Genomic DNA, 17,956 nt, shown 5'->3' on the forward strand with positions numbered 1-17,956 from the left:
AGCAAGCGCAGAATGCATTCTCCTATTACTAATAAGGGAAAGTGCAAGGGTGGGCAGCACACACAAAAACAGACACACTCCGCATTCAATAAAATTTATGGGCAGCTGAGGAGATATTAAACAGAGTAAATGTAGGGGTAAGAGGGTAGAATGTAATTCTTCATTGAAGTACCAGAAAAAAATGAACATAGAATGTAAAGGGAAAAAACATCCTCAATAAACCAGTGCTTAGTGAAAAAAAAAAGAAAAAAAATCCAAAATGAAGCACTAGTCAAAATAAATGTTCATGTAAATAAATGTTTTATTCAATGAAAAATTGGTTAATTGATGGATTTCCAGTCTTTCTTTGCTGTGTTACGTCTTTAACAGGATGGTCAGATAGAATTGTTTTCTAACTGTGAGCAGAAAGTAGCACAAATAGTAAAATGCATGGCACACAGAGCTCAGATTACTGCCTGTAACTTCACAGGACGTGGCCGCCTTTAAATTCCCTGCATCTGCCATTGCGTGCAAGCCATTTCTGCAGACGCTGGGAGCCAACCACAACTAGTATTCACAGAAAACAAAATTAACACTTAGGATATTATGCTAACAACCCCAAAAGGATTTATGATGCCTAAATAGTTTTTATACAAATTTGCGGGCTCTTTTTGGTCTCTTTTTGATTATGCAGGTGAAATTAACAGGAAGAGTCATAGTGTTTCCAGCAGGTTGGTGGAGCTGCTTGTTATGGGTTTTACAAGCTGCTGTCACGACACACATGGTCAAACAGTGGCAATGGAAACTTTGAATGGAAAGGGTTTTTGATCACGATAAATGAAAGAGGGATGAGGGATCTCTAAAACTGAACATTATCATATTCAGATTATGGATAATGATAGTTATAAGTAATAGTTCACCCCAAAAGTTCTTTTTTTATTTTATTTATCCTTTTAAATGTCCTAATATGGAATAAAATGTGTGAAAATGAAATAATTCTGTGATGCTGTACACGTTTACAACAGGCAAGATTATATAGAGCTGTGGGTGGCATTGAAACAACCACAAAAGCAAGCAAAAACATGATAATTGTTTTAGGTAAACAAGCAAGAGACAATGGCTTTCTGGTTACAAACCATTTTCCCAAGTGAAAGTCTGTGTGGTTTCTTGGTATCTCTAGTGCCACACTAGAAATTAGGGAGGATAGCAAAGTATAACATTTTCAAAAGACCAGTCTATGTTATTGAGCTGTACAATTTCATCCCTGTTTTGGACCAACTGGCCATTTTTGTGTGTGCAGAAACTGTAGTTCAGGTCTCTACAGACACTCTGGAGAATAGCAAGTACAGAAGAAAAGATAAAAAGACACACTATGAAAATAATCTGTCGTCCTCCTCTGAGCCAAAATCAATTTCATTAATATAAAAAAAAAGCTGTATACATAAACAGTATTCCTGGCAAAGAGCCGTGTAATATTCACATGGAGGAAACTCTTCTGTAGACGTGAGTTAGGAACAAGCTGTGGTAAAACTCATCTTCTTGTAAGCAGCCTGTATAATTTTGCATTCAAACTGTTCCACCGTGTCAATATAACACAAGAAGTTCTGCTTACAGAATTGATTTTTTTTGGTTTCTCAGAATTATCATGAAAAAATGTCACTACACAGAACTGGAAAACCAATATTGTTTATCAGTTATGAAAACCCACAACACTCCACCGTTTCTGGAATGCCACTAGCTACTTTTTCATAATTGTTTTTTGGTCAAATGATCCCAATTTCCCAGCATAAACTGGTTCAGCTGTGGTTCTTTCTCACCATAGCTATAACTCTTGCTAATTCCAGCTGGATTAAACAGTGCCTGAAATCCACCCAATTTAGCCCTGAAATATAGTTGCTTAATGGATGATAGCCGACATGGAAAATAACATCACTGTAATTTTTCGCCAAGATCTGAAAGAGAGAACAGCTGCTCTGAAAATTGCTTTGCTCTTCAAATTTCAAAGTGATCTTTCTTCTTAAGAGAATTTGCAAGCTGGAAAATCAGCATTGATTATTAATTCAGCTACTATAAGGTCACTTAAGGTGAGATTGCATGAAAAAGTGAAGCCTAACTGGCAATCATTTGCTATTATTTTATTTTATTTTATTTTATTTTATTTTATTTTAATTTTATTTTATTTTATTTTATTTTATTTTATTTTATTTTATTTTATTTTATTTTATTTTATTTTATTTTATTTTATTTTATTTTATTTTATTTTATTTTATTTTATTTTATTTTATTTTAATTTATTATTTTATTTTATTTTATTTTTTATTATTATTTTATTTTATTTTATTTCTTTATTTTATTTTATTATTTTTTTTATTAAATTTTTTCCACAGGGAAAAAAAAAAAACAGCATTCTGTACAGGTTTGGGTTAGTAAAAAAAATAATTAATTTTTACTGTTCCGTTTTAACATGTTGCGTTGACTTCTAAGCATTACATTGTTGTTTCTCTCTTTTCACCTTGTGTTTTCAGGAAGAGGTTTGGTGTTTGATGTTCACAGTCACGCATATCATGGATCCATAACAATGACGAATTGCACTCAGCCTGATTCAACAGCAAGCAAGAGGAAAAAAGGTTGACAGTTTGTTTGAAATGGCACATTACGAAAACTATAAAAGGACCAGGTCCATATGCTACACGGTGTAAACACGGAGCAATGTTTGTAATTATTTTGCTTGGGAATAATGACATAGCGGGCAAGAAATCTAGAGCGTGGTGTGTTGCCATGTTTTCTTTCTTGCTTTGCTTTGAGGTCCTTGTCTCTGTGCCTTGATTGCAGTCGAGGAACTCAGAAAGGGCTGTGTGAGGACGAACCGCTGGCCAACATCTGGAGGCGCATTTAATGATCATTAAAAGCGTGACGGGATATTTACTGAATGGGAGGAAAAGAGTGGGAAGTGTCTGAGCTTTCGAAGGCACGGAATGGTTCAGTAATGTATGTCCTTGTGAAGGTTTCAAACATGGAGACCTTAAATTTAACAGGCCTTGTTTTCAGTTTATGTGTACCAGTAAACTTGCATCCAAATACGTCTACTGTGGGTGGCTGTTTTGGTCTGCCTCACTGTCAAATTTAACCTAAGGTTCCCAGACTAAAAAAATGCTCTAAACAGAAGGCTTGTGGTGTAGACACGATTTCTATAAGGTATGTGTTTAGAATTACAACCTAACTGCAATTACATTAAAGCCTGTTTTTAACCTTATTGGCCCCAGGTGAACCCAGCAGTATTATAGCAGATCACCCAATCAGAATAACCTTTTAAAGATCCTGTTTGCCCATCAGTTATTTTATTTCTATGTTATTTAATGGATTGCCAAGTCCAAGAAATGATCTCCCAAAATTCAGCTATAGACTAAATTTATTTGTCTTCTTGTGCAAAGGGGCAAAATAACTGTTTTTTAACTTTAACTATGATTAGTTTAGGCACTCACAAGAATGTTGAGGTCAAAGGTTAAAAGTTAAAGGATGTTCATTTGAACGGTCAAGCAAAAGCACACTTTTCCAATTTTGCACTTCCTCCTCATGCTTGATGCACATTGGCTTGCAAAGGTGAAGCATATGAGCCGTTTTACGCATCAGCTAACATCTATTCCCAAAAGACTCAGTAACCGCTCCTTCCGTCTTCAGCTTGGCCTCTAAATCGCATTATTAATTGAGAAAAAAGATAAAATAAATAATACATTATAATACATGTGTGCATATATATATATGTCTGTGTGTGTGTATGTGTATATATATGTACATATGTATATATATATATATATATATATATATATGTATATGTGTGTGTGTGTGTGTGTGTGTGTATGTATGTATATATATGTATATGTATGTATAAAAAGGCAGCTTCTGGACTTGATTTAATCAATTAATCAATCAATTTTAAATAATGGCAGTACTGTATGTAAAGTGTATTTATCCAATTTGATTCTTGAATTACAAAAATAGATATTTATCTAACCCATCAATACTCATGTGTCCTAGTCTGTGAGTCTGAAAAAATGTTGTTTAAATGATCTGCATAGATACCATGATATATTGTCTTCTGGTAAAAAGTCTGTCCCAGAGTAATGTATTAACATAAGCAAACTGACACAGAACAAAGATGTCTGAATTAACTTTTGCTCTGATCGAAGGAATCAGATTCTCACCTCAGATCTCAGCCTGGGCTCATAGCAGAGACTAATTATAAGCCTGTTGATCTTCACACTTTATTAAAGGAGACACATGCATAAACTAAAATTAATGCATATCCACCTTTTTCTTCAACGCGGAAGTAAGCCTATGGGTGAGACTTCCGGTTCATTAGCCGCCATAGGTAAATAATGGGGAGAATAACAACGTGCAGTAAACGGTAAAATGTTTTGCACTACAAACCAGTGTGTTCATGATTAAGATAATACATTAAAATAATATGATAAGACACACTAATTTTCGATATCAAGCAGCAAAACGAACTGTTTTGTACAGCTAAAAATAACTGGACACAGATGAGACCGGAAGCTAGACCCATATAATTTACAAATGGCCGCGCCCATTTTTACATCAAGAAAAAGGTGGATACTGTAGTAGTCTTGCCCGAAGAAAAAAATAAATAAATAAAAATCAGGCTTTGTTGGCCCAGTGCATAAAAGCACAATCAAATGTAAAGCTGTAAATCATAAAAAAAAAAAAAAAAAATCAAAAAGTCGGGTACCTAAAAATGTGCTTCATGCGATGCTATATAAATTAGCAGGTAAATAAATAAATATTACAAAAGAACTATACATCGATATATGTAATGTATAGGCATAGGCTACATATTATTTTGCACAATTACTGAGAGAGAATGCTTTCAGTCAGTTACAGGAGAGTAATGGGTTAACAATAACTAGCGCTGTTCACCAGAGCGCTGTCAAAATGATGCTTACATTCCTGAAGTAATACTGACACCTCCTGGTCATACTGAGCACAGCAGAAAACCTCTATTAATCACAAAGCTACGTTATCACTTTTGCACAAAATATTATTTGGATTTGGATTGTATTTTGTGCGATAATAAATAAAAGTACCAAACGATGTAGTTTATTCCAAAGTAATGCGGCGACGCTACAATAACCCTGAAGAATGTCACGTCGTCACTTCCGTTTGGAGAGAACGGAGAGGATTTGCGTTACCGAGCGACCAAGAGGATTGACAGAGGAGCCTGCCCTGTGGAGATTATTTGCCCTCCAGACATCCATTAAAAACACACACAAATCGCATTTTCATCATGGAATAATCTTAAATGCGGTGCGGGCGGTTCAGCTGAGCGGTTGAGACGGTAAACCGGTAAGTAAAGCTGCAGCGGATGGATCGCGTAGGTCAAGCATCCTCTCTTCTCTCCCGGTGTGACACGTAGCTGACGATCAGAGGACGCCTGACCTGCTCGGCTCCTGAGCCGCGTCATGGCGTCTGCTCACACGGACTGTAGTACTGAGTATAATCCCTCCCGACCCCTTTAGTGCAGGGCACGATTTCAACCTACAGTATATAATCTGCTTGTCTGTTTTTACATGGGCCCTGTTTAACTGGCTGGTCTATAGCATGCAATGTATAATATTGATTTTATGATAGGACGTCCTTTGTGTGTCTGGTATTGTGAATGTATTTATCACTCCTTTATGTATACTTATATATTACAGCGCATAATGTTTCGTTAAAGCCTTTTACTATAGTGTTCATGTGGTATTAGACGACAGAGTTTTTTACTACGTGTCTGACAAATATAACCAGTTAATTGTATCAGTAATAAATTATTGTTATCTATCTATCTGTCTGTCTGTCTGTCTGTCTTTTTTCATGTCTATCTATTCATCTGTCTTTCTTTGTTTATCCATTTTTCATCTGTCTGTCTGTCTTTCTATGTCTTTCTTTTTCATCTGTCTGGCTATTCATCTGTCTTTATTTCTGTTTATCCATTTTTATCTGCCTGCCTGTCTGTCTGTCTGTCTTTTTCTTTCATCTGTCTATATCTATATTTCTTTCCATGTTTACCCATTTTCATCTATCCATCTATCTATCTATCTATCTATCTATCTATCTATCTATCTATCTATCTATCTATCTATCTATCTATCTATCTATCTATCTATCTGTCTGTCTGTCTGTCTGTCTGTCTGTCTGTCTGTCTGTCTGTCTGTCTGTCTGTCTTTTTCTTTCATCTGTCTCTATATTTCTTTCTGTTTACCAATTTTCATCTATCTATCTATGTATCCATCTATCTATCTATCTATCTATCTATCTATCTATCTATCTATCTATCTATCTATCTATCTATCTATCTGTCTGTCTGTCTGTCTGTCTGTCTGTCTGTCTGTCTGTCTGTCTGTCTGTCTGTCTGTCTGTCTTTTTCTTTCATCTGTCTCTATATTTCTTTCTGTTTACCATTTTCATCTATCTATCTATGTATCCATCTATCTATCTATCTATCTATCTATCTATCTATCTATCTGTCTATCTGTCTGTCTGTCTGTCTGTCTGTCTGTCTGTCTTTTTCATCTGTCTATCTATTCATCTGTCTGTCTTTCTTTTTCATCTGTCTATCTATTCATCTGTCTGTCTTTGTTTATCCATTTTTCATCTGTCTGTCTGTCTTGCTATGTCCTTCTTTTTCATCTGTCTGGCTATTCATCTGTCTTTATTTCTGTATATCCATTTTTATCTGTCTGTCTGCCTTTCTGTCTGTCTTTTTTCATGTCTATCTATTCATCTGTCTGTCTTTGTTTATCCAATTTTCATCTGTCTGTCTGTCTTTCTATGTCTTTCTTTTTCATCTGTCTATCTATTCATCTGTCTTTCTTTCTATTTATCAATTTTTATCTGTCTGTCTGCCTGCCTCTTTTTCATCTCTCTATCTCTTTCTTTCTGTTTACCCATTTTTATCTATCCATCTATCCATCTATCTATCTATCTATCTATCTATCTGTCTATATGTCTATCTGTATATCTGTAGTTCTATCTGTCGTTCTCATCTGCATTGTGTCTTTTCTTATAGATATTCATCATGACCGATAGTATTTTGAGCAAAGCCGCCACTATGGAAATTCCCATCAACAGCAATGGGGACAGCAGGACGGCTGAGGAAGACAGTCTTGAGCAGGTGTGTATCCACTGTCAATCAAACCTGAGGAAAATGAACATCCTATTTTCAGGCCTGCCACTCAGTTATGCCATGAACCACACCTGAATGCGATGTGACATCCTTTTCCGGTGGATTTCTTGTGTTAGGCACTGAGAGGCCTTGAACAGTTGGCTTAATCACACATTAATAAGCTGTTGTAAATATAGACACTGTTAATTTAAGTCGTGCGGCTCTGTTGTTTTCGGTTATTTCAGCACATGTTTGTCTTCTGTATGTATCTGTCTCACCATCTTTTTTGACACTGTTTTCACATTTTATGTTTCTTCATGTCACAGGGTGCACAGATTGGTGGGAGCTTAGATGAAATTGTAGGCACACTGCCAGTGGCCATGGTGAGGGAGAGTTTGTGGGTGTCCCTGTGTGTTGGAGCCCCATTCCCTTTGATTTAGTGTGGTTGATGGTTTGCATAGTTGCACACATAGTAGTCATTGACTTATCATGGGGTTTGGGCAAATGTTGGTGTAGGAATTATTACAAACAGGAGCTGTTTACTGGAACAGAAAAGTCAAGCAGAGACATGGAAAACAGTCATGCAAATACAGTAGTTTATTTTGCATATGTTTTATAGCGACTGTTCCTAATAGGATTTGCCTTGAACTAAGAATGTTAATTGATCGATTTTTCAGCCAGCTTGTTGAATTGTCACATTTTTAAAGGTTTAGTGTAGAAGGCAAGGCTTTAAGATTGATATAAGTCTGTTTTTTTTTTATAGAAATAAGGTTTTATTCTAGTATATGAACAACACTATATATAATTTATTTTTTATTTTTTTTAGGAAAATTTAGAATTTTGTGTTCTTATTTCTTCCTGTTATCATCCTAGTCTTCTTATTGTTAACTAAAACTAAAACTTAAAAAAATATTTTTTGGTAATTGAAAAAGAGTAAATGAAATGTAAATGCTAGATGGAAGAAATTTAATATTTTTTATATTATATCTTTTTTAATATTGCATTGACAAATAACTAAAAGTAAGTTTAAGTTGAAATGCTGAAATACTAAAAATAAATTTAAAAAAATCAATAAATATTATAATAGTAAATAAATAATACCAAAATAACACTGCTCCAACCTCACTTTTGATACCCACTTGTGTTTTCCCCACCTAGTGTGCACAGTTTGTGGTAAATGTGTTTTTTGTCTCTTTGCTAGAGATTGTAATATTCTGTGATATTAAATCCAATCATATTCAGGACTTGCAGCAGGTGATGGTGTCTGGACCAAACCTGAATGAAACCAGCATTGTGTCTGGAGGCTACGGAGGGGCAGCAGAGGGCATCATACCCACCAGTTCCATCAAAGGTAAAGAGTACTTGAACAGCTCAAGTGTCCGATTCTGATCTGATTTGATGCAGCATCTAAGTCATGTGCCTGGCAAGGTTCAGCTTACATCTCTGTTGACGTATATGTTTAGGACCAGCTGTACGTTTCAACCCGGAGTATTTTGACAGAAGATGTGGCAACGCGCCCAAACCAGGTGTCTGTGTACTGTATATGCATGCTAACTTGACAGAAGATCTTATTTTAGAATCTTTGTCCCTACAGCTTCCTCTCTCTCCCCTGGTGTAAAATGTGTTTGTCAGCATTTTAACAGCAAACGTTTGGCTTTTTTCTACAGGGTGCTGAGGACAGTCGCATGGTGGATGCATGCTTGCTTATGCAACACAAACCTCTTGTTTGTTTTAAATTTACTGTAGACATGTTTTTAACAAAAATGTTTGTGAGCTGATATATTTGAACTGTGGAATGCACAATAATTCCTTTTAATGGTGTTTCTTTATGCTCAATACCATGACTAGGGTTGGGTACCGAACTCGGTACTTTTAAGGGTACCGACCGAATTGCGTCGGTACTACCGAGTATCGATTCACACCAAATCATTCGGTACCACATTTCGGTACCTGAGAACGCATTTGGGCGCTTACGAGAGAGACAGAGAGAGAGAGAGAGAGAGAGAGATGATGTCACCACTACAACTCTTTAAAACACAACACACAGGGCAAACCGAAATGTTCTGACGTGTGCTTAAATTTCTAGGGTCATGGTTTCCGAGAAGACGCGGACAGGATACGGAGTCCATTCATAAAACCGGAATTTACTCTATAGCGCGGAATGCCACGCAATTTGTCAAGTTTTGGATGAAAAAAAGAAGGTCTGTCACTTAATTCGATTCGCGATATGAACTAGTGTATGCGAATATTAAAACGCAAAAAGACGGTTTAAATATGAATCCTGCATGTTCCGTTATCCTCGGTATGTATGAATGGCGGAGACGCGGTTTCGTTTACTACACAAATACTGAAGCACACGTGAACTCTGCATCTCACAACATGAACACATGAACTTACAGGCTGTTAGAGTCACTTCATGAGAATTTTACCATTACATTTGAGAAAACCAGCATATTATATTGTACACACACACTTCACGGCAACCTGTCAAAATAAAAGTGCGGTTTAACACGTAACAGAAATATATTGCTCTTGTATTACTTTTGTACTGTATAATGTACATCTTTATATATTCCACTTACTGAAAAAATTAAATAAAACAATTAAATGAAAAAATAATTACAACCACATTAATAACTTAATTGTGGAAAAAATACAATTATTATTAGAACTTTTTAAAGGAATATTCACACAATTTTTCTACCATGTATTAATTTTAACAGTAAACCTCTGTTTGTTTGCCAAAAATAAAATGGTTTCATTTTCATATGATTAAAAATAAATAAATGTTTAATGTCTTCATTTGATTATCAGAAAAATAAAACCCAAAAATGTCTGGAAGAAAAAAAATTCTAGGGCCCTATTGTTAAAAATGTTGAAATTGAGAGTTTTGGACTTATTTTTTCACTGAAATAAATGTTTTTGTTATTACACAGAGAGAGTAAAGTACCGAAAAAAGGTACCGTTGGGTACCGGTACCGAATTTCAGGTACCGGTACCGGTACCGATACCGGTTCAAATGTGAACGGTACCCAACCCTAACCATGACTGACCTTAACACATTAACACGGCACTAATAGACATGCCAGAATACAAACCTAACTGACACAGTCAGTGGCGGTCCATGAGCAATTTTTTATTTTTATTATATAAATTTATTTATTATGTTGTGTCATTTGACTATCTATTCTGATTGGTCTGTTTATCAGAAGAGCCTTTATGTTGTTATTGTTCTCTGAAATTTGTGAAATAATTAAAACAGTTAAGTTGAAAGTGACTTAATATATTGAAAATTGACAGCAAGAGTAAGTTTTAATTTTCTAAACTTTTAAAAACTTTTTTACCAACCCAGAAATAAATGACATTTTAAAATAGAAAAGAGTTATTTTAAAATTAAATAATATTTATCAATAGAAGAGTTTTTACTGTTTTTGATCAAATAAATGCAGCCTCAGTGAGCATAAGAAACTTTGAAAAAACATTGAAAAAATCTTGCCAACCAATGGTAGTTTGTATATACTGTATTTATTTTAATTGCCACAATATTTTAACACATTTATGCTGACCGTCACTGTACAAAGTCAGTCTTTTAGCAGCAGCCTTATCGTTCAATCGTTTTCATTCTCTGCTTCCGACTTTTATCACCTTACCATTTTATAAAGATATCATTTTCATCTCTTTTGGTCACCTTGTTCTTAATAAACTTCTGAACTTTTCCTTTTATGCATCCACTGTTGATAAAAACATCATAATGATTCATGCATACATCATAATCACCAATATTATTATTGTTTTGATACATTTTGATTATTCAGTCTATGAAATCATTATGCATTTGATTGTTTACTATAATCTCCACTACAGAATAATCATCGTAACACCCAGTTCATGTGCATTACTCATCCGTATTACTACAAAACACTAAATGTTGCAATTTCCCTAATGGCCTTTCACTTAAACTAAACCTCCATTCCATTCCTCCACCCTTCCACTGTTATTCATTCATTTCAGACATCCGCTCCAAATCCAGGGGCATCACTCCCAGCCATTCAGCCGCCAGTCGGATAGCAAATCAGCCAGGACATTACCCAGGTATCTCAGGGCCTCCTCACCCCCTCCTGTCACTGCCAGACACATTTTCAGCCCATAATTATCAGTCATTACTCATTTACTGTCATCACACCTTTTATTCTTGTCCCTATTCATTTTTCAGTCTCTGGAATAAAAGATAATTGGTTATACACAGAATTTTGAAGTCTCTAGTTTGATAATGGTCCATTACATGAGATGTCTATAAAGTCAATGTTTTGACCTTTATAGACACAACTGGGTTGTGATATTCAAATCCAGAATGAAATTATATTGTGTATTTTGGTATGGTCCCCTATTTACAATAAAAGTACCTACATTTTCTCCCCTCAGCTCCCAGCATGCACCACAGCAACAGCAACCCATCCATGATGTCAGAGGAGGCCACAAGAGGAGTAGCTGTAGAGAAATTTGACAGCATGAAAAAATGGAGCATTAACACGTACAAGGTACGGTAGTTTCATGTTTTTAAAATAAGTCTCTTATGTTCACCAAGGCTAAGTTTATTTATTCAAAAATAGAGTAAAAAAACAGTAATATTGTGGAATGTTATTACAATTTTAAATAACTGTTTTCTTTTTTGTTTTTTTTTTTACTTCAAAAGATTTTAAAATGTATATATTGCTGTTATGACAAAACTGAATATTCAGAATCATTACTCCAGTCGTCAGTGTTACGTGATCCTTCAGAAATCATTCTAATATGCTGATTTGGTGCTCAGAAACATTTATTATTATCAATGTTGAAAACATTTGTGCTGTTTTATATTTTTAGGAAATTGTGATACATTTAGGATCCTTTATTGATTAGAAAATATATAAAATAGAACATTTTTGTATCATAAATGTCTTTAGTGTCACCTTTGACAGTAATAATATACAAATATGAAAAAATGAATAAATACATAAAAAAAAAAAAAAATATATATATATATATATATATATATATATATATATATATATATATATACACACAACAGAAATGTATTAAATGAATTAAACTATACATTTAAATTATAATAAAAAAATATGTATTATAAAAATAGACCGAGAAACAATAAATGCATTAAACTATACATTACAATTATAGCAAATGAATAAATCATATAAATGAAAAACTTAAAATAATGAATAAAACACAAATATAACAAATACATTAAATTATAAATTAAAATGCTCCATCGGGACAGGACCACGTGAATCAGATAAGCCCTTTACACAATCTGACATGGCTGCGGTTGGAATTGAACTGCTGATTTCGTCTGGCCAGAGGAGAACTGGCCCCCCGACTGAGCCTGGCTTCTCCCAAGGTTTTTTTCTCCATTCTGTCACAGAGGGAGTTTTGGTTCCTTGCTGCTGTCGCCTCTGGCTTGCTCAGTTGGGGACACTTAATTTCTAGTGATTATCGTAAATTTGATTGCACAGATACTATTTAAAATAAACTGAGCTAAACAATGACATCTCTGAATTCAATAATGAAATGCCTCAAATTGAGAAAATTGAGTGTTTAATCTTTTCATTTTACATTCTACATTATACACTCTATCCTCCAATTTGATACGGTTAAGTGCTTTGACACAATCTGCATTGTTAAAAGCGCTATATAAATAAAGGTTACTTGAGTTGACTTTGCGCAATCAAACTTATGCTTGCTTCATAAAAGTATTCATTTATTTTAATATTTTTTTCATCTTACTGGCCACAAGTATTTAAAAAAAATATTTATGTAGGTATTTAGGCTTTATAAAAATAAACTGTAGGGATTTATATGTATCTTGTCTTCCTTTCTTTACCAGTGCACAAAACAGATGTTTTCGGAGCGCTTCGGTCGTGGCACAAAGACAGTGGACCTAGAGCTTGAGGCTCAGATTGACGTGCTAAGAGAGACTAAGATGAAGTACGAGCGTATTCTGAGACTAGCACGTGAGCTCACCAACCACTTCTACAACATGGTGCAGACTCAGCAGGCTCTTGGAGACACCTTTGCTGATCTTAGCCAGAAATCACCAGAATTACAGGTATTAATAATTTTTTGCCGATTGGTTACGTATCACCACTGAATCTTACCATAGTGTCCCATTTTAAATGGTTTTGCAATCGAAAGAATAACAAGCACTTTTTTGCCTTATAGACAGTTCGGTAAAACAAAAAACAAAAAAATTTACTGTCCAAAACAGTGTCTTGTATAATACACTATATTGCCAAAAGTATCGGGTCACCCCCTTCTAATGAACAGGTTTGACTACTTTAGTAATTTCCATGAGTACAAATCTTAATGTTTAAGCATATAATGATATTCTAGGGAATTGTGTGCTTCTAACATGACAGTGCCTCTGTGTATAAGGCAAAGTTCAAAAAGAAATGATTGATTTAGTCAGTGTGGAAGAACTTGACTGGTCTGCAGAAAGCCAAGTCCTAATCCATATGGGTAAAGTCATTGTAGACACTTCCAAAACTGTTGCAACAGAGATGGAAATACAATTTTTAAATACATGAATTATGTTTCCATCTTTGTTGCCACAGTTTTGGAAGTGCCTTTTTCTGTTCTAAAGAAGGGGGTGTCCCAATATGTTTATCCATATAGTGTATGTACAAGTCATTGGTGTTTGGAGTTTTTGGCTCAAGATCTGCATTTAAAGTCACACCAGAGGTGTTCAGCTTGGATTAGGACTTGGCTTTCTGCAGACCAGTCAAGTTCTTCCACACTGAATCAATCGTTTCTTTTTGAACCTTGCCTTATACACAGAGGCATTGTCATGCTAGAATAGAAAAGGGTCCTGTCCAAACTGTTGCTTTAAAATTAGAAGCACACAATTCCCTAGAATATCATTATATGCTTAAACATTAAGATTTGTACTCATGGAGTACTCATTACTAAAGTAGTCAAACCTGTTTATTAGAAAAGGGTGACCCAATACTTTTGGCAATATAGTGTATATTTATATTTATATCTAGAGTAGATTTTGCTTTCATTAAATTGCAGCATATACATTTTTCAAAATTTCAGAAAATTTGTTTCCACCAGATTTTAATATAACATGAGTATGCCTTTTCTCTATGTGATGTTTTAATAGCTGTATAAACAATGTTAGCCTTAACTTTAACTTCATTTAATCTTTTCCAGGATGAGTTTGGCTATAATGCAGAGACACAAAGACTGCTATGCAAGAATGGAGAGACGCTCCTGGGTGCCATCAATTTCTTTGTGTCCAGCATTAATACACTAGTCAACAAAACCATGGAGGACACACTCATGACTATCAAGATGTATGAGATTGCAAGGTATCAGAAGTTTGATATTAATGAGTTACATGAGTAAATGTGTTAATATCTGCTTAAACAAGTTTAGATTAGGACCAACAAAAATACTGTAAATTAATTACATGATATACAGATTGAGTAATCAAATTAACATAAAATCTCACACACGTTTATTTATTTATTTATTTTTATTTGATCTGATTAATTTGATTTGATCAATCTGTGTCTCATGTAATTAATTTCTAAGAACCCACTCCCGAAAAGAAAAAGAAATCTTTTTCAAATATTTGCATCAAAACAAGGCGCTACCATATTGCAACGCAATGTCAATACAACGCAGTGAAGAATAACTTAAAAAGGTTGCTTGCATTTACTAAACTGTGGAAGTTTGACTCTTGCTGCTGATTTGAATGGCGATGCTTCCAGTTTTAAGAGTCAGTTGATGGCCTCTCATTTTTATTCAGAAATGTGAGCGCAGCGCGCTGATTTTCTGATGTTCATTTAAGTTTTCCTTGTCTTTTTCCCATGCCACTTGAAATGTGTCCGTTTTGAATCACTGTGGTGAGACACAAGGTAAAAATAAACGATCAGTTGTTGAAATATTCTGTCATAAATCACAATCACATACCATTTGTTTCTGAACTGTCTGTCGTCCGTTACTGGAAACAAAATTACTGGTTGATATGTCCCGATCTCAATAAAGTTTACACACTCTTTTAGTCTGTGAACTAGATCTCGCTCAGGACGCACGCTGCCTGTGTAAGTTTGGTCAGGACTGGTTCCAGAATTAAATCACTTAGGCATTTTTGTCCTGTCCATTGCTTATCACTGATATTTCGAGAATGAATAAAGCATTATTCCTGAAACTTTGCAGCAGGTATGTGTCCAAAAAACGAAAGTTGCATTCAAATTCTGAATGGATTATAGCCTAGAAAACACACAAAGCGCGCTCCCATTATATCACTAAAAGCATCATTCATCAAAGTTCATTGTGATCTCACAAAATTGTGTTATAATCAAGCTCTCTAAACTACACAATGAATTTACATGGCGTCTGCACTTAGTTAGTCATCATGAGATGATTCACGAGCGTGCAAAACTCCGGCTCCTTCAGCTGTGAGTGAACGTTTCTGACTGGCCATTACGTTGAAGAAATCAACAAATATGTCTTTGATTGGATACATTGCTCAACGCCGCAAAAACACATTGGATAGTTTTACAGATCTTTTAATTGCTTTTGCTTTCGTTTGAGGGTATTTAGCATCGTCCCCTGTAACCCCCCTCACAACCGGGCCTGGGCTGACAAAAGAGATTCCATGACCAACCCCCCCAATGTCGCCCATGACTGGATTTTGTTTTGCAACTGAGTTTGTCAATCTGTCTGAAGCTGTGATTTACACACAACAATTTCTGGTTGTTGCGTCATGTCTTGTTCATTTTTTTTTTTTTTTTCACAACATTGAGTCATAAGAATCACATTTTTGGTCCACACAATGGAAGTCAAAGTTGACCAAAACTGTGAGCTTGTGATTCTTCAGAATATCTTCTTTTATGTTCCCCAGCAGTAAAAGTCATCCAAGTTTGGAACAATTCAGCGAGTAAATGACAGAATTTTCATTTTCACAGCATGTTAATCAGACAGCTCTAATTATGATATCAAGGGATTTGCAGCTTGTACATCAAGGAGAATTTTTTTTTTATTCTAGGATTAGTTATATAGGTTTATTGAACCATCCATACTAATGAGTACTGATGTTTCAGATTGGAGTTCGATGCCTACAGAGCTGACCTGGAGGAGTTGAGCGTGGGTCCGCGGGATGCTGCAGCCATGGTGCGCATGGAGATAGCTCAACAGCAGTACCAAATCCAAAAAGACAAGTATGAACGACTGCACAGTGATGTCAGCATCAAACTCAAGTTTTTGGAAGAGAATAAGGTACCATGTTGAAATCCATATTGTTCAACTTTTTTATTTGATAAGTCACAAATTTTACTCAGTTTTGTCATATTTTCTTCAGATTTGTGTATGTTGATTTTCCAGGTAAAGGTGATGCACAAGCAGCTCCTACTGTTTCATAATGCGGTCTCTGCGTATTTCGCTGGAAACCAGCAGCAGCTGGAACAGACTCTCAGACAGTTCAACGTGAAATTGAAGCCTCCAGGTTCTGACAAGCCATCGTGGCTTGAGGAACAGTGATCACCTTGTCAATGTATAGAGACACTCAAACATGGAAAGCCGAAAATGGATGGACGGGGATGTAAAAGTGATTCGTATGAATGATTGAGACAAAAGAAGTAGTTGTTTTTAAGTTGCCAAACTTTGGAAAGATGCCCAGAACGTCTTCAAATGAATATTAATTTTATCCAAATGGCTTATGGAAACTAACTGTGGTTACGTTTTACAGCTGCCTTAACTATCTCGTATACTTTCAAAGTAATATGTCGCAAAATTACAATACAAATCAATCACATAACTCACTTTCTGTAAAAACGTTAACATTTTCTGAGGCATTCATAGTCATATTCACAAAACTGTGGGTTCCATATCCAGTGAGCACCTCGCAGGCCAGTTCATATACTTTGTTTTATCATAGAGTAGAGCCGAAAGGAATGAATGTTGTGCTTGTGTGTTTGTTTTAAACTTAAGGTTGTTTGAAAGAGGATTGGGTCATGGTATAAGAATGAAAAAATGCTCACAGTGTGTGTCATAAAAGGTTAATAATATATTTATATTTATGTAAATTGTGTAGTTCCATCTATGAAATTAAAACACATTTGAAAGCGATAGAATCTAATGAGTGATATTTATCTTGCTAATGAGTGATTTATGTGTCTCTCTTACTTTTACTGCCACATGGCAGCCAGGCTGCGTTTCTGAGCAGCATTTTCAAACTTTTGAGTAGCTGCCAGCATGCTAGTGGTTAAACCTAGAAAAAAATTAACCACTTTTCCTTGATTGGATTGTTATTCCCTTGACTCTGTACTCAAAAAAGAGAAGGGTTTGGTATTACTGTGGTAATCAAATTAGATCATGCATTGTTAAGCGATAGAAGAGCTTTTTTGCCTCAACAAGCATGTGTTGCATCTGCAACTCTTTGTGTTACACAATTTTTTGATATTGATTCAGCCTGGTATTTTATCTCCTTAAAATACTGTCTCAGCCTAACAGCCCACTTCTTGCAGAGACTGTAAAACTCAAACTCCTTACAAACTCCTGTGATTTGCTATGGGTTTCTTCTAAAATGTACGATATTTTACAAAAAAATAAAAAATAGCCTACTCATCACCCCGCTTCGACATTAAAGTACACGTAAAATTTTCATGTCTGTAAAAATTCTGATTCTTTAATGAGGTAAATTTTGGGGGATTTTATGGATATATTTGGCTACATAATTCAGGGTTAGCTCATAATATTTTCCGGCCTTCACCTAAAGTAACTGTAAAAGTAAACAACCCAGCTTTCGGT

At 35.1% G+C, this 17,956-nt stretch overlaps 1 protein-coding gene across 6 annotated transcripts; it reads left to right on the forward strand.

Annotated features, from left to right (window-relative positions):
• The first annotated feature begins 5,099 nt into the window (after positions 1–5,099).
• On the forward strand, positions 5,100–17,273 carry arfip2a (ADP-ribosylation factor interacting protein 2a). Of its 6 annotated transcripts, XM_058745454.1 has the most exons (11): positions 5,100–5,340; positions 7,046–7,150; positions 7,468–7,524; positions 8,384–8,492; positions 8,605–8,667; positions 11,153–11,233; positions 11,564–11,679; positions 13,026–13,247; positions 14,354–14,511; positions 16,252–16,426; positions 16,532–17,273. In XM_058745454.1, the coding sequence occupies exons 2-11, from the start codon at positions 7,055–7,057 to the stop codon at positions 16,685–16,687; spliced, it is 1,233 nt and encodes a 410-aa protein (XP_058601437.1). In that variant the 5' UTR covers positions 5,100–5,340; positions 7,046–7,054; the 3' UTR covers positions 16,688–17,273. The 6 variants fall into 6 exon arrangements, with proteins under 6 accessions (XP_058601437.1, XP_058601442.1, XP_058601438.1 ...); XM_058745455.1 differs by lacking the exon at positions 7,468–7,524 and having other exon boundaries at positions 5,107–5,340; XM_058745456.1 differs by lacking the exon at positions 8,605–8,667 and having other exon boundaries at positions 5,109–5,340.
• Positions 17,274–17,956: the final 683 nt, after the last annotated feature.

The sequence above is a fragment of the Onychostoma macrolepis genome, chromosome 15, assembly GCF_012432095.1.
Source record: "Onychostoma macrolepis isolate SWU-2019 chromosome 15, ASM1243209v1, whole genome shotgun sequence".
NCBI classification, from domain to species: Eukaryota; Metazoa; Chordata; class Actinopteri; order Cypriniformes; family Cyprinidae; genus Onychostoma; species Onychostoma macrolepis.

Excerpts from the sequence above, each read along its gene's own strand:
- arfip2a (XM_058745454.1), top strand. The coding sequence starts at position 7,055 with ATGACCGATAGTATTTTGAGCAAAGCCGCCACTATGGAAATTCCCATC. Across the intron at positions 7,525-8,383 it reads GCACACTGCCAGTGGCCATG|GACTTGCAGCAGGTGATGGT; the intron begins GTGAGGGAGAGT and ends AATCATATTCAG. Across the intron at positions 16,427-16,531 it reads AGTTTTTGGAAGAGAATAAG|GTAAAGGTGATGCACAAGCA; the intron begins GTACCATGTTGA and ends TTGATTTTCCAG.